General features: G+C 42.2%; 1 protein-coding gene across 6 annotated transcripts in view; it reads right to left on the reverse strand.

Annotated features, from left to right (window-relative positions):
- The window catches only part of GALNS (galactosamine (N-acetyl)-6-sulfatase), a 63,123-nt gene that overhangs the window by 33,581 nt on the left and 14,229 nt on the right, over positions 1-15,313 (reverse strand). For all 6 annotated transcript variants that reach the window (XR_008914994.1, XM_001376889.4, XM_056810879.1 and 3 more), the window contains 5 exons: positions 11,749-11,892; positions 10,993-11,059; positions 10,766-10,893; positions 10,195-10,334; positions 7,891-7,994 (listed from right to left, as the gene is read on the reverse strand). Coding sequence is in view for 5 of the 6 variants with exons in the window: in XM_001376889.4 (XP_001376926.1) it covers positions 7,891-7,994; positions 10,195-10,334; positions 10,766-10,893; positions 10,993-11,059; positions 11,749-11,892 (583 nt within the window). In the remaining variant the exon portion in view is untranslated. The remainder of the gene's footprint in view (positions 1-7,890; positions 7,995-10,194; positions 10,335-10,765; positions 10,894-10,992; positions 11,060-11,748; positions 11,893-15,313) is intronic.

Below are 15,313 nucleotides of genomic sequence, written 5' to 3' on the forward strand. Positions count from 1 at the left end.
TTATCTTCCTCCAGAGATGAGTCCTACTTTGGCTCAGACTCTGGGTAAGAATCCTCCTCCCCCTCGAGCCTGGCCTGGCTCCTGGCTTCTGAATGGGACCCCTGGATGCCAATGGGCTCCCACATTTGGGTCTCTATCAGGACCTACTGGCCTTGTTGGCCAATAACTAACCGATATTCTTTAGGACTCCCCTAGACCAGGAGAGAATACCACAACAGAGCCAGACCCTTGGGATTCTCCAGACTCTTAGGAGGTGGGATGAAGAGGCCCAGTTTCCTGGGATATGACTCATGGGAATCACTTCATTGTCCAACTCCCTCAACCCTGGTCCCCCTTTCTGGCTCCCTTCCCTATCTCACTGCAGGTTGCTATGGTTCCCTAGCTCCCCTTTCCCTGGAGGACACAGGAGGCAACAGGAAGAGTGCTGAGTGGGCATCTGGAAGCCAGTCATGAGTAGAGGCAGAGAGGGAATGAGTTTTCCCCTCAAGTCTACACTGCAGCCTCAGAAAGTCAGAGCTACAGCAATACCTACAAAAGAGAGGGAAGGAGATGATTTTACATGAGTGGTAGCTCAACATATTTTGGCCAATGGCCAAGACTTCATAATTAAATGACAATCCACAGCCTGGCTTAGTCCATTAATCCACCTGCAGTCTGGTTGGTGGACAGAGGCCGATTATTTAAACAAGGTAGCAACTCGCCAGGATCAATATTCCTGGCAACCCAAACTTAGACTGTCTGTCCAGCTTTTTGCTTCTGAAGCAAGGTTCATTTTTCTGAAAAGAGGCTTGGATGGTCACTCAGCTAACAAAAGGGGCAACGAAGCATGATCAGGTGAATGCCAAGATTCCTGATTTAAAATGGCAATTCATCTGTGAGGGACTATGACCCAACTTTCTCTAAAGCTTTAAGGTTAACTGCTGGTACTCAAAAAATGTCCATTGCTAAGAAATATTTTTTAAATGATGAAAAATAATCATTTTTTTTCCTAGAAAACTTCCCCAATCACAAAGATGGGAGTCATGGGAATTGGTTGGAGCCTGTTTGCTTTGGGATAAATGGAAGGGAGCTGGAGGAATCCTTTTGAATATAGGATTATTAAAAGTCTCTGCCAGGGACAGTTAGGTGGTTCAGTGGAGAGAAAGCCAGATCTAGAAATGGGAGGTCCTGGGTTCTAATCAGGCCTCAGACACTTCCTAGTAGTGTGACCCCAATTGCCTAGCCCTTACCATTCTTCTGTCCTGGAATACACAATATCAATTCTGAGACAAAAGGGTTAAAAAAAAACAAACCTCTGCCAATAGTGTGAGTCAGGAAGAATGGTGAGCTGTGGACTACCTTCACCTTTCAACTTCCAAAAACAAGATATAAAACCTGTTAGCAAAAGGAGCTTGGGCAAAGCTTTCCCTTCTAGGTTGAGGGGTCCTTTAACTGGAGCCAGCCTATTCCTTCTTCCAGACAAAGTAGGTGATTCTAGCACCTGACTGCCTGAGGGTTGGCCTGGAGAGCCCAGGCCAGCCAGGACTGTGCACAACTAATCCCAGGCGTCCAACTCTAAAACTTGACAACTTCAGAAAAATAAGATCAGCCACAGCTACTATACTTGAATGGGTTTTGAGAAACAAAAGGGACAGGCAGCTCTTTTGTAAGGGCAGAATTATTTCTGCATGATTCTCAATGGCAAAACTAAGCTTTTACACTCTGGCAGGCCCTTGGAGAATAATGTTTGCTTATGCCTTAAAACATACATAAAAGCAAAGATTGACTCCTCTCCATTTGAAAACAGTTCCCATGCTGGAATTCCTCGGTGACCAGAAATAATCCTCTTATAGACTTTTCCCCTCTTTGGGAAGTGGGTGAGGTCAGATGTACGTGCCCTCCTCCAAGAGCCAAGGATTGCCTTTCGGACTGCACTGATCCACCTCTGCTCCTTTATTTTCTGAATTCCAGAGATGAGATGGCCTCACTAGAGAAGTGGCCATGGTTTTTAGAAGGAGAAAGGGAGTCTAGGTTATAGCCCAGAAACTGATGCTGGTTTGTTTTTCATTAGAGCCCCCTAGAACTTGATCTTTCCCATCTCTAGCTTTAACAGGTAGCGTCCACCCAGAGACCTTGCATTCACAAAACTGTTACTAGCAGCTAGGCCTGGGCTATTATCTAATTTCTACAATGCACTGTGACGGTCCTGTGGGGCCATCACCAATTCCTTGTCCTGGCCCTCATTAAACATAACCAGATGGAGATCACTGGCTTTAATCAGCCAATTATGTTCTTGGTCTCAGATGAACATTCCTCCACATGGAGGAGAAACTTCTTAAGGAAATTAAATGTGCTTGCCACAGTCACTTGGATTTATCTGCCTTTTGCAGCACCTTGTGCAGGAGGTGGAAACATAGGTGACTGTGTTAAAAAAAATAAATCTTTTAGAAAAAATAAAATCCCTTTGTTTTTGGTGAATAGTACTCTTTTATTCCAACCTCTTTTTCAAACTTTTTTTTTAAGGGAGAAAAAAAATCCAGATATTAACAGTGCTAGAAAAAATAAAATTTAAAACTAGAGATGGGGGGGGGCAAGAAGGAGAGAGAGAGAGAGAGAGAGAGAGAGAGAGAGAGAGAGAGAGAGAGAGAGAGAGAGAGAGAGAGAGAGAGAGAGAGAGAGAGAGAGAGAGAGATCAGATATTCCTCCTATCAGGACGGAACAGCTGGTTGTACTCACATAAGAAGCTCTCTTTTTTTCATATAAACTCTCAGTGTACACATAACATCTTTAAGAAAATGAAATCCTTTAGCTGTGGGCCCCGCAGTGAGAATAGCCACCATTGCTGTTATCAGGGCCTTCAAGCTTTAACTCTGAATCAAAGGCAACAATTAATAAAGTTGCCCCCACCAGGAACGGAATGGGGAGAAAGCTAAATATTTGAAACTGGGTGAACAAATGTCAGGGTGTTTTAAAATAAAACCCTTTCACAGTTATCACAGTGAGCAGGCCTGATATCCCTGTCTAATTCAATTTCAATTGGTGCCCCATGGGAGATGGTGAGGGAAAGGTTGCGATGCTGTCTTTGCCTTGATAGGTTTTCTTCTCTTTCAGGGAGCAAGAATCAGAGAGGGGCTGGGGAGTGGGGGGGACTCAAAATACCAGAATATGAATTTTATTCAGCTGGAACTTTCCAGAAGGCAGACAAGGCACAGGGAATTTTGAAATGTTTACTTGCTATGAATTCACCTGGAAAATGGAGCATAAGAGAAGCCGTAAGGGATTTCTCCAGGGCATCTGGGTGTGAAGAAGCATCCGCTGCCAGTCAGGCACACTAAAGTCTTGGGGTAGGGAGTAGGGTCTTTAATAACTAAACATTGAGACATTGGGGCTGAATATAATATAGAGGCTGACTGAGATTTAGACAATGAACCTTCTCAAGTCCTATTATCAAGGAGTTTGGAAATCTGAGTCTTAGAGAAGCTGGACTGTGCAAGGGAAGATGCAGAGGTCTGGGGGGCACAGAAGGGCCTAGACAGGCATCATCACAAATCTCTTCTCTGGGTAACCTCAGCCAATCATGTCCTTTAACCTCCCAGGTCCTCAATGTCCTTATCTGGAAAATGAGCCTGTGGGATTGAACTATCTCCAAGATCCTTCCCAGGGCTGGATCCTCTGCCCTTGGAAGTCAGAGTTCTGTCTCAAAGAACAATCTGATCATGAATAGTCATGATGAGAGCCAACATTTATGTCCAGGCTTGTGTGGATTACCTCAATGGATCCTCCCAACAACCCTGGGAGATAGGTACAATTATCCCCACTTTATGGAAGAAACTGAGGCAGACTGAAATTAAGTGAGTGGTCCAGGGTTACATAGCTAGTAAGCTTCTGAAACAGGATTTGAACTCAAATATTTCTGCCTCCGACACAATCCCCATATCCACCAGAGTGCTTACATTAGGCTCTTCATTTCTCTGGGCAACTGGACTCTATAATATCAATAATTCCTAACAATTAGAGCTCTTTCAAAGTGGAACAGACCTCCTTGGGAGATGGTAGGCTTCTCTGCATTGGAGGCCATCCAGCAAAGATTACTAAGGACCACAAGGTAGGGAAGATGGAAAGGGGATTCTGGGTCAGGCAGGGTTCCTGGGCTGGCTGCTGTGTCCTTGGATATTCCTAAGGAGGGTCCTTCTAGGCCCTATAGTCCATGCTGCTCACTACTAGCACTATCCAAAGGATTGGTAACTCACATATGGTATTGCAGAAGTAAAGCCACATAGACACAAGACTGCCCTCTGAGTGTGTGTAATCAGAGAGGTCACAGTGGTGTGTGTGGTGAGAGGGGAAGAGAGAAGAAGAGAGACAGAGAGGAAGAGCAGAGGGGAGAGAGATAGAGAAAAGGATGAGGGGGAGAGAGACAGAGAAAGAGAGGCATTGAGGACTTAAAAGCTGATGATGGCAACCACAAATTTGAGGCACGGGCCATTCCGCAGTTCTGTGACTTCCTGTGCCATTCTGTATTGCACAGTGCCTGGGCACCATCATGGCAGCAGCCTGGTTATCCGAGTGGGCTTGAGTTGTCCACTAGCCCCTCCAGGATCTAGGTGTCTTTCTAGGACACAGGAAGCATCAGAGAAGGGGATATAGATGGGCCCTTCTAGAGAAAAAGGACTTTCTTCATCCAGGAGTGCTCCAAACCAAGGCAAGCATAGGTCCAGGTCCATGTTGCCCTGCTGCCAAGGTAGTTTCTACCCACTTTTCCCTCCAAGATGAATTGGTAAACTTGAGGGCCTGCTATTAGCCCAAGAATGGGTGAGACTGGGAGCACTCCCTCCAGCTGATGGTCAGAAGGACCACAGAGGTCAGGGCATTACCCGGTCAGGAAGTAGGATAAGGACTGAGTGGGAACTGTGCCCTCAAAAAAGAGGCACAAATGGCCAAGGGCAGAACAGGAGCTGCAGCTCTACCCACTATGTATGTGTGTGTCAGAAGTCCCTCTTGGCTGCTCTTAACTGGGAGAATCCAATTCTTCATTAAGTGCCTACTACATAGGAAGTGCACATAATGCTGGGGACACCAGAACAAAACTAGATATAAAGTAATCTACTGTTAAGCCCTCTATTATTGGGAATAGACCCTAAGAGTGCTGTTTGAATCAAAGAGCTATCTGTTCAAAGATGCTATGAGAAGTATCATTTATGTTTAAAAAAAAAAAAAGAAAACCAGGCAATTGTCCAGCAATAGAGGAATGGTTAAACCAGCTGTGATGCTTTACCATAGTCAAATATTCACTCTATAGTTACATGATACTATATTCAAACAAAATAACATTGAGTGAGAAGAGACAGGGGAGCACAGAGGAGATATGATGTACAAACAGCGAGGATAAAGGAAAGGGAGGATAAAGCATAGTTCTAGCCCCTACTATGTGCCAGACACTGTGCTAAGCACTTTTACAAGTGCCAAGAATGAATGGTCAGAGATTCCAGATGAAGACTCATGGAGACTGACTCCAAAAACTTATATTTTGTGCATCTAAATGAATTCATTTAAATGCAAACAGTTGCAAAACAAGTTTAGCTGATTGTAGTGAATGTTTACTACTGAGTTTATCATAATCATTAAAAATAAAGACGAGTTATTCCTCTAACTGGTTAGACTTTTATTCGAATAGCTTATTGATCCTTCTGGGAACAAGATGTAGAGAAAATGTAAGAAGGCTTTGAGAAAAGGACACTGTTCAAGGTCACACAGCTAATCAAAGGTGATGCCAATAAAAGGTTGGCAAATGAGGAAAGGTTGAGGGAACTGGGATTTTTAGCCTAGGGAAGGTGATGACAGAAGGGATAACCTAGTAACAGTTTCCAAATACATTACTCAAAGGGTCCTCTTACAGAAGGCAATGATTGCCCAACAATGACATACAAATAATTCTGCTTGGAAAGTTCTTGCTGCTTCCAGTGTTACATAGTGTTTATATAGGAAGCAGAGGACAAGTTTTTCCCTGAAGAGGATGATAATTTGGAAGTCGAGAAAAGACAGACCAATAAGTAATAATGCCTACATGTGCACCTACCACTGCTGATGCAGGAATAAGATTTGTACAAATATAAAAATATCCTGGGTTTGAGAAGGCACACTAGACGGGTAGGAATTGGTGACATACCAAGACCAAGCTGTGCTTAACCAGGAGTACATTTGCTGCAAAGGGGCCTGTTGAATTGATTAGGATACAGCTGCCTTCTTACTCTGGAATATTCCTTGCCACGTTGGCCCTCTTCTCCCATTGGGGAGGTCTTTCTTGACCCTCCTTTTTGGGGTTGGACCCAGGGGGTCCATGCTTTTCCCCTCCTAGTCTCTGACTGTATGACTTTGCCTCTTCATGGAGGGGTACCTTCTCTTCCTCCTCCCTCCCTCCAGTGTTGCCTTTTACTGGAAGAACATAAGCTCCTTAAGGACAGGAATTGGTCTTTCTTTTTGCTTATATTTTTACTCCCAACACTTGGTATACTGCCTGGCTCAGATTCCTGCCTGCCTGCCTGCCTATTTATATATATATATATATAAAAGAATATATAAAATAAAGCTAGAAAATGGCTTATTTTAAAGGCCTTGAAGGCAAAAGGGGAGGCTACTGGGAGCTAGAAATCTGGAGCATGAAAGCAGCACAAGTTTGGGTTATTTGGTCATGTGAGGTCCATGCGGCAGGTAAGGCGGCTTATAATCACCCTTCTTCATTATTCAATCACACCCACCTTCTCCACCTTTCCCAGCCAGAAATAGTATCAGCCCTCTTTCCATCTGCTAAGCTATCTTCCTCTCTTCCTTCAAACCACAGCTTTAATTATTAATGCCTTTATTAAGTACTCCCAAATTAGCCACACCTGGCTCCCATGACTCTGACAGTACCATAAGCATTTGTGTATAGCTAAAATTTGCTATGCATGGTTCAGACATATGGTGAGGGCTTTTTTTATCCTTTTAAATTTTTATTTGTCCTCTCCCCCTTATTATATTCTTTGAAGGCATGTATGTTGTCTACTTTCTTTTTAGCTGCCCACGATTAAATCCATAAACAAATATTTCCCAAGCCATCTATGTGTCCAACATTGTACTTAGATGGAGCATTTAAGTGGGAAATACCCAAGATACTGTGTTCTTAGCTTAGAGCCTCACTGAGAAACCCAAATGCCTCGCATGAGAAGGCAATTAGAAATGAGGACAAGACAGTCTGGAATTGAGAAAAGAACAAGATACTGGTACTGAGGTTTCATCATTTCTGTTGCAGTTTTGAGAACAAAGAAAATACTGAAAGGCAGCAGATCATCCAGGATACGAATTGCTGACTCATTAAAACATGCCCCCCTCCCCTTCCCCCCCCAAACTAACACTTAAGCTCCCCAGCCCAGACTTGCTCATCTCTACTGTCTGGTCCTTACCTGAAGACTTTTCTCTACCTGGCCCAGTGAGCCAGGTTCATTTGCTATTTGTTTTAACATTTCACTCATTATAAAAATATAGTATAGATATAAATATATTAAAATATATCAAATATAAAATTATATTTTATAACATATTACTCAAACAGGAAGGGTCCTCCTGGCCAGAGAGCTGTCCAGGTTAAGTCCTGAGTCGGTCTTGTTAAGTGACTAGCTCACACGATGAGAAGTTTGCTTCTGAGGAAGGAGGGAGCACTAGGCAGGGTTCTAAGAGAGCCCGGAAATGAAGTCTGAAGACAGCATTTTGGAAAGGCTGAAAAGGGTGGAGGGTCAGAGAGGGAAAGTCTACGGGAAAGAGATGGAGAATATATATTAGCAAGGATCCAAGATGACCTTTGGTCTGGAACTTTTGCCTTACCAGAAAAAGATCACTGATTGGAATGAACTAATCACTGACCCACCGACTACTTACTTGTCCAGCAGGTATATGTCCAGGCCACCAGGCAATTGCTGGCTCCCTTAGCCCTCCTTCAAAGGTGGTTTGTTTCCCACACAGGAAGGGCCCGTTACTGCCACCTGGAAGAGAGGAGAATTAAAAAATGGCTGGATCAGATGGGCTTGTGACTTCTCATTGTGCCTCCCCCTGCCCATGTCCAACCAGTGGCTTGTTAAGTCTACCTCCTCAACAGCCCTCAGATCCATCCCTAACACTCACACAACTTCTGCCCTTGTGCAGTGTAGAAGCAAAGAGAAGACGGCCAAGGACAGAGCCTGGGTGACAGTGGGGACACAGCTGGGACTAATCACCTCTTCTCTGAAGACTCCTAATTGGTCTCCTTGTATTTCCCTACTCTTGTCCATCCTTTACTCAGCTGCCAGAACGATTTTCCTCAAGCTTCAGCTAGATCATGTCTCTCCCTATTCAATCCACTCTAGTGGCTTCCTATTTACTCTATAATCAAATATAATTTCATCCTCATCTCATCCTTTTTAAATGCCTATTTCAGGTAAATTTTATAATGTACATAATTATTAATACAATAGTACATTTATATAATTTACAAATTAATCTACACTATTGTGGATACATGCTAGGGTAATAGATCAAGAGTCACAGAGGATCATCCTAAGACAACCAGCCCACATCTTAAGACCACCTCAATTGATGTCCATAAATTGGGGAATGGCTCCACAAATGGTGGTACATGTTGGTGATGGAATATTATTATATTATACAAAATGATAAACAGGATGGTTTCAGAAAAAGTTGGAAAGATCTGCATGAACTGATGCAAAACAAAATAAGCAGAATCAAGAGAACATTGTACACAATAACAGCAATATTGGACAATGATCAACTGTGAAAACTTGGCTATTCTCAGCAATGCAATGATCTGGGAAAATTCTGAAAGACTTATAATGAGGAATGCCATCCACCTCCAGAGAAAGAACTCTGGATGTGGATCAAAGCATACTATTTTTCACATATCTATAGTTTTATTTTGGAGTTTTGGTTTTGTATAACATGGAAGTGTTTTGCATGATAATAAAAATAAAAATTTAAAAAGACCACCCTAATTCCCTGCTCTCCCCCCCCCCAAAAAAAAGAATAAAGGAACAAATATAAAAGGAGGTCAAAATTGGACTTCTAGGTAGGAAATAAATTCAGAACTTCTGGAACAGAACTTTCTAAAATATAATCAACATTTGTTGGGGATAAGAGGGATAATCAACCCATTACTCAAATTATTTAAATTTGATGAAGGGACAAATACTGAAAAATATTGGCATTAGTTAGGAAAACATTGAAAGGAACAGTAAATAGAAAGGGTATCCTTAGATTTGTTTGTTGAGAGAATATTTATCAAATTCTCATTAGTATAGGATTGGGGCAACCTTTTAACTCTTAAAAAAAAAACAACAATCAAACTCTTATATTCTTTCTTAGTATAAATTCTAAAACAGAAGAGAGGTAAAGGCTAAGCAACTGAGGTTAAGTGACTTGCCCAGGATCACATTGCTAAGAAGTGTCTGAGGCCATATTTGATCCCAAGTTTTCCCAACTCCAGGCCTTTGCTCTATCCACTATTCTACCTAGCTGCCCTCCCCCCTCCTCACTCCCCATTCTCACATCCAGACCCTTAAAAGAAGTTTTGGGAAAACTCAAGAAAGTACTACTTTACCTAGAAGATATCCATCTTTAGGAATTCCCTAAGGTCCTTTCCCTTCCCCCTCTAAATTTGTGGTAGAAAAAAAATAACTATCCCAAGGGATGGCAGAGGTTGAAAAGATAAATAATTTATTTTTTAAAAACCCTTACCTTTTAGAATCAATATTATGTATTGGTTCTAAGACAGAAGAGTGGTAAGAGCTAGGCAATGAGGGTTAAGGGACTTGCCCAAGGTCACACAGGTAGGAAATGTCTGAGGCCAGATTTGAACCTAGAACCAACTCTCAATCCACTACACAGCTGCCCCCAAGATAATTAATTTTTTTAAAAGTTCTTGATAACCTCAAGAATGAAAGGTCTATAGTGGCTCACGAAAAGATATTTGAATTTTTAGCAGTGAGTGAAAATCTCTAAACTCTGAGGTTGTTGTCATGATGGACAATCCTATCATCCTAGAAAGCACCTCTTGGTGTCATGGCCATGAGTCTGGTCCTGGGTGGTTTTAGTATATAGGTTTTATGGCATATGTACCATACAGAAATTATGAATCTAGTCTATGATCTTACTTATGAGTATAAAGCCATTGGAACAATTATCACCACTTACCTTCCTTAGGAGCTGAAATAAGGGCAGCACCATTATCAGATGTGAAAAACACAAATGTGTTCTCTTTGATACCCAGGTCCTGAAGCAGCTTTAGGATTTTCCCAATGCTATCATCAATTTCTCGAACAGCATCTCCATATCTGCAGTCAAAGAGGAATTGCAAACTTTGAGTGAGTAACTCAGTGCCAGCAACAACTAAAATCACATTAAGTACCAACCTTATGGCTTTAAAGAAATGGATTGGCCAGTGTTGTTACCTTTTTTTTTTTGGTAACAAAAGAGGGGAAAAACCAAATATGTATTCAAGGTCACATAACTAATCAAAAGTGAAGTCAGTCTCAGATACTTCCTGGTTGGTGACCCTGGCTGGGTAAGCCACTTAACCCCAATTTCCAAGCCCCTGCCACTTTTCTGCTTTGGAACTGATACTTAGTATTGATTCTAAGATGGAAGGAAAGGGTTAAGAAAAAAGAATTAAAAAGTGAAATCAATACTGTTGCTAATCTTCCATCAGATGAGAATTACTGAAATTTTCTGACATTATAAAAATAATAAATATAAAATTACTTACCTCCCTCTTTGACTGGTACCCAAGAAAGATTTTGAAGCATACACAGGTGCATGGGTGGCATCAATGGCCCAGTAGAGAAAAAAGGGCTGTTGATGGGCCTGTTGCTTCTTAATAAAATCCACTGCTTCCTGCAAGAGAAAATGAATTCTTTCCCTGCCCCTGGAGCCAAATATCCTGATATAATTGCAGTTACTGGCCAGTCCATCCCACACTTGACTTTCCAGTACCTTTAAGTAGATCTGAGTTAGATTAGCCTCTCCAGTCTTGTGATTAATGGGAAAATCTTCATAGAATCTGAAAAGAATACAGAATAAGAAAAACCAACAGACCCAGGGTGGGAAGCCTTCTCTCCTCTCTGGTTTTTATGATTAAGCCAGAGAAGGAAAACATATAACTTATGAGTCATTTCCAAAAGAATTGGAGAATAGGACTGTGAACCCAAAAATAAGTTAAACTCTTTTGGGGAACAATGTATATTAAGAGGTTAAGAAGCACTGGGGGTTTGCTCCTTTAATTCTTTTTTAGGTGATACAGGTGAGAAGCACGAAGGGCAGGTAGAAAAAGATGACTTCAATAATGGGGCACCCCCTGCCAATTTAGTAGACCAATTCTTTCTGGGTTCTGACTTCCCATCATCTCAGAGTGGGTCTTACTTTCTGTCTGAGGTTTGTGGAAAGAGAATCTAACAATCCCACTGCTGCCTCAGATAGTATGGATAAGCTAAAAGGATCCCAGACTGAATGTTAATTTCCCTATCCACATAAAAGGGCAGTATGAATTATTCTAAAACCTTGAGGGCAGCCTCAAAAGAAAGGGAAGAAGAATAGGATCCCAGCTTATACTGACATAGGCTGCTTGACCAGTTTAGAAAGAAAAAGGGAGTTAAAAACCCCAAATGCATGTTGCTTCCTAGAAAAAGTGAGTAGAAAAGTGAAGAGAATGATTACATAAAGGAGGGGATAGAGAAGAAAAATCTCCATTACCTGCCAACCATCTCCCAATTCCTATAAACAGGAATGTTGGGCATGGCCTTGTTATCATAAGGTCCAAAATGACAGTTGGGGGATCCAAACCACTCATCAAATCCATGCTTCAAAGGGTGAAACTGGGGTCTGTGACCCAGATGCCTAGAAACAGGAACCCAAGACATTTCAGGGAGCTGAAATTCAGGTGCTCCACATATGCCTCCCCCAAATACTTTATAATAAGGGGAAGAAAAGGTCTTGAATTGTATTAAAGGGTTAATAAATCTCAAACTATAATATAAAGCAGTGGTCATCAAAACAACTTGGTACTGGCTAAGAGACAGAAAGGAGGATCAGTGGAACAAACTTGGGGTAAATGACCTCAGCAAAACAGTCTATGGTAAGACCAAAGATCCCAGCTTTTGGGACCAAAACCCACTATTTGATAAAAACTGCTCAATAATTTTGATTACATCAAATTAAAAAGTTTCTGTACAAACAAAACCAATGCGACCAAAATCAGAAGGGAAGCAACAAATTGGGAAATGATCTTCATACAAAAACCTCTGACAAAGGTCTAATTACTCAGATTTATAAAGAGCTAAACCAATTGTACAAAAAAATCAAGCCATTCTCCAATTGATAAATGGGCAAGGGACATGAATAGGCAATTTTCAGTTAAAGAAACCAAAACTATTAATACGCACATGAAAAAGTGTTCTAAATTTCTTATAATCAGAGAGATGCAAATCAAAACAACTCTGAGGTATCACCTCACACCTAGCAGATTGGCTAACATGACAGTGAAGAAAAGTAATGAATGCTGGAGGGGATGTGGCAAAGTAAGGACATTAATGCATTGCTGGTGGAGTTGTGAATTGATCCAACTATTCTGGAGGGCAATTTGGAACTATGCCCAAAGGGCGCTAAAAGACTGTCTGCCCTTTGATCCAGCCATAGCACTGCTGGGTTTGTACCCCAAAGAGATCATAAGGAAAAAGACGTGTACAAGAATATTCATAGCTGTGCTCTTTGTGGTGGCAAAAAATTGGAAAATGAGGGGATACCCTTCAATTGGGGAATGGCTGAACAAATTGTGGTATATGTTTGTGATGGAATACTATTGTGCTCAAAGGAATAATAAAGTGGAGGAATTCCATACGACCTCCAGGAAGTGATGCAGAGCTAAAGGAGCAGAACCAGGAGAACATTGTACACAGAGACTGATACACTGTGGCACAATCAAATGTAATGGACTTCTCCATTAGTGGCAATGTAGTGATCCTGAACAACTTGGAGGAATCTACGAGAAAAAATATTATCCACATTCAGAGGAAAAACTGTGGGAGTAGAAACAGAAGAAAAACAACTGCTTGACTACATGGGTCGAGGGGATATAGCTGGGGATGTAGACTCTAAATGAACATCCTAATGCAAATACCAACAACATGGAAATGAGTTCTGATCAAGGACACATGTAATACCCAGTGGAATTGCGTGTCAGCTGTGGGAAGGGTGGAGGGAGGGGAGGGAGGGAAATGTGATTCTTGTAACCAAGGAATAATATTCTAAATTGACTAAATAAATTAATTCAATAAATAAAGGGTTAATAATTTGGCAACCAGTAACTGTCTAGACCTCAGAATCCCGGTCACATTCATAGCCTTAGGCCCTGAAATACCAGCCCTGTGCAGCTTTGCTTCCTTCGTACCCAAAACCAAGGGCCCAAGAAGAGGAAAAAATCATAAACTATGCATTTTCCATAACTCTAGGGTTGTTTTTCTGTAGGTCTGTTAATATGAACAATGACAACAGACATTTATGCAACACTATAGAAAAAAAAAACTTTTCCAGATAAGGTTATCTGTAGCTCCAATAATCTCTTCTCCCAGTTCTGGACAGTCATTGGTCCCAGAGAGGCCCTCCAAGGCCACAACAGGGTTAAACAGGCACATTAAGCTCATGTGCTAGAGGTTTATCATGTATGCAGTTTGACTCCACATAACAGACTGGAACAGCTCCAGGACCTGCTAACTATGTACTTATAATTTCCCCCAAAGCCCTGTATTATTTATGTAGATTTGAGTGATTAGAAGATAAAACGGGCAAAGTGCCCACTTTGGTGATAACTGTGAAATCTGTTCCAAAGAACTAAGATCATCTGCTTGGAGTCAAGAGAGAGAGGGGGGATTTCCAGTTTGCAAACCCCCCAGCACACATTGGAGGCGTCAATCTAAGCTGTGGAAAACTTCCTGCCAGCCTCTGTTCCTCTGAGTTTTGTCAAACCTTCTTCCTCACTTTGGGGAATGGCTAATTCCACCCTGGCTGTTCCAACTCAGAGAGAGACCACAGAGGAGAGCAGGGGCAGCGGAGTCCACCTGGGCTGGTCGGAGCCTCCTGCTAAGTCCACAAAGGATGTGTGCCCCCTTCCTGAATTAATTGGCTGTCCTAGAGATCTCCACAAGCCCCCGACCTCTGAGGGAATCTGGCCTCACCCCAGAAGGCACAAAGATAATACGAACAAGAACCCAAACACTGTTATTGACTGCTGCCATTTATATGGTAAAGCTGGCAGGGCATGTAACATTCCCTCTTTGAAGCCTGGAGCTGCATCAGAAAGCAGGTGCTAAAGGTAGTATTATTCTCCTTTCCAGATAAGAAAGTGGAGACTCAGAAGAGTGAGGCCATCAATTCAAGGTCACAAAGGTGGGGAAGGTTGGAGGGAGGATAGGAATCTCGGCCTTCTGGTCTCCAAGTCACTGCAGTGACACACATGGGCTCCCTCTCTGGAAACATCTTTATTCCCAGAGTGGAGGATAAAGTTAAGTGTCCTGCCTCAGACACTTAACTAGCTGGGTGATGCTGGGTAAGTCACTTACCCTCTTAGCCTCATTTTCCTCATTTGTAAACTGGGGACCTCAGCATCCAGTGAGGTAAAATATGTAAAGTGCTTTGCAATCCTTAAAGCCCTCTATAAATGTAATTGGGACATGTTTAACAAAATAAATAAAACTCCAAAGACAACACAGATAATGTTAATTCGGGAGTTTGAAGGTTAATGTGGGGCTAGCAGGAATGTTTCTATTTGAGGCTGACACCAGTGCCTTTCAGAGTAAGGGGATTGGACCAGCTGATCACTAAGGCCTCATCAGGTTCTAAGGCCCAAGTCTGATGGCCAAGTTCACCCAGCTGGTTCGGGACCAAGGTGGGATTCCCTTAGTAGGAGCCACCATCTACCTCTTTGCCCTTTATACTTTGGGCTTACTTTCCCCATGGACCTAGTATTTGTGGGAGCATGTACCCTAGGTTTCTGGAAGCAATGGTTTTGTAACTCCTGCCTTGAGGCATTCCTGGAATTCTCCTGTCACAAGATCTTCCAGAATCTAGGCCTCAGGCCTTGGAGAAATTCATCCATTCACATTTAGACATCTGCTTTTGGGTCCAATCTAGCTGCCTAGACAGCAGACCATGTTTTCAGCTTTGTATCCATTCTGGCATCCACCCCTAATCATCTACCATCTGTTTGCCTCTGAACCAATAACTCCTCTCTCTGGCCACCAGTCCCCTACAGGTCTTGTCTTTT

The sequence above is a fragment of the Monodelphis domestica genome, chromosome 1 (assembly GCF_027887165.1).
Source record: "Monodelphis domestica isolate mMonDom1 chromosome 1, mMonDom1.pri, whole genome shotgun sequence".
In the NCBI taxonomy this organism is placed as follows: domain Eukaryota; kingdom Metazoa; phylum Chordata; class Mammalia; order Didelphimorphia; family Didelphidae; genus Monodelphis; species Monodelphis domestica.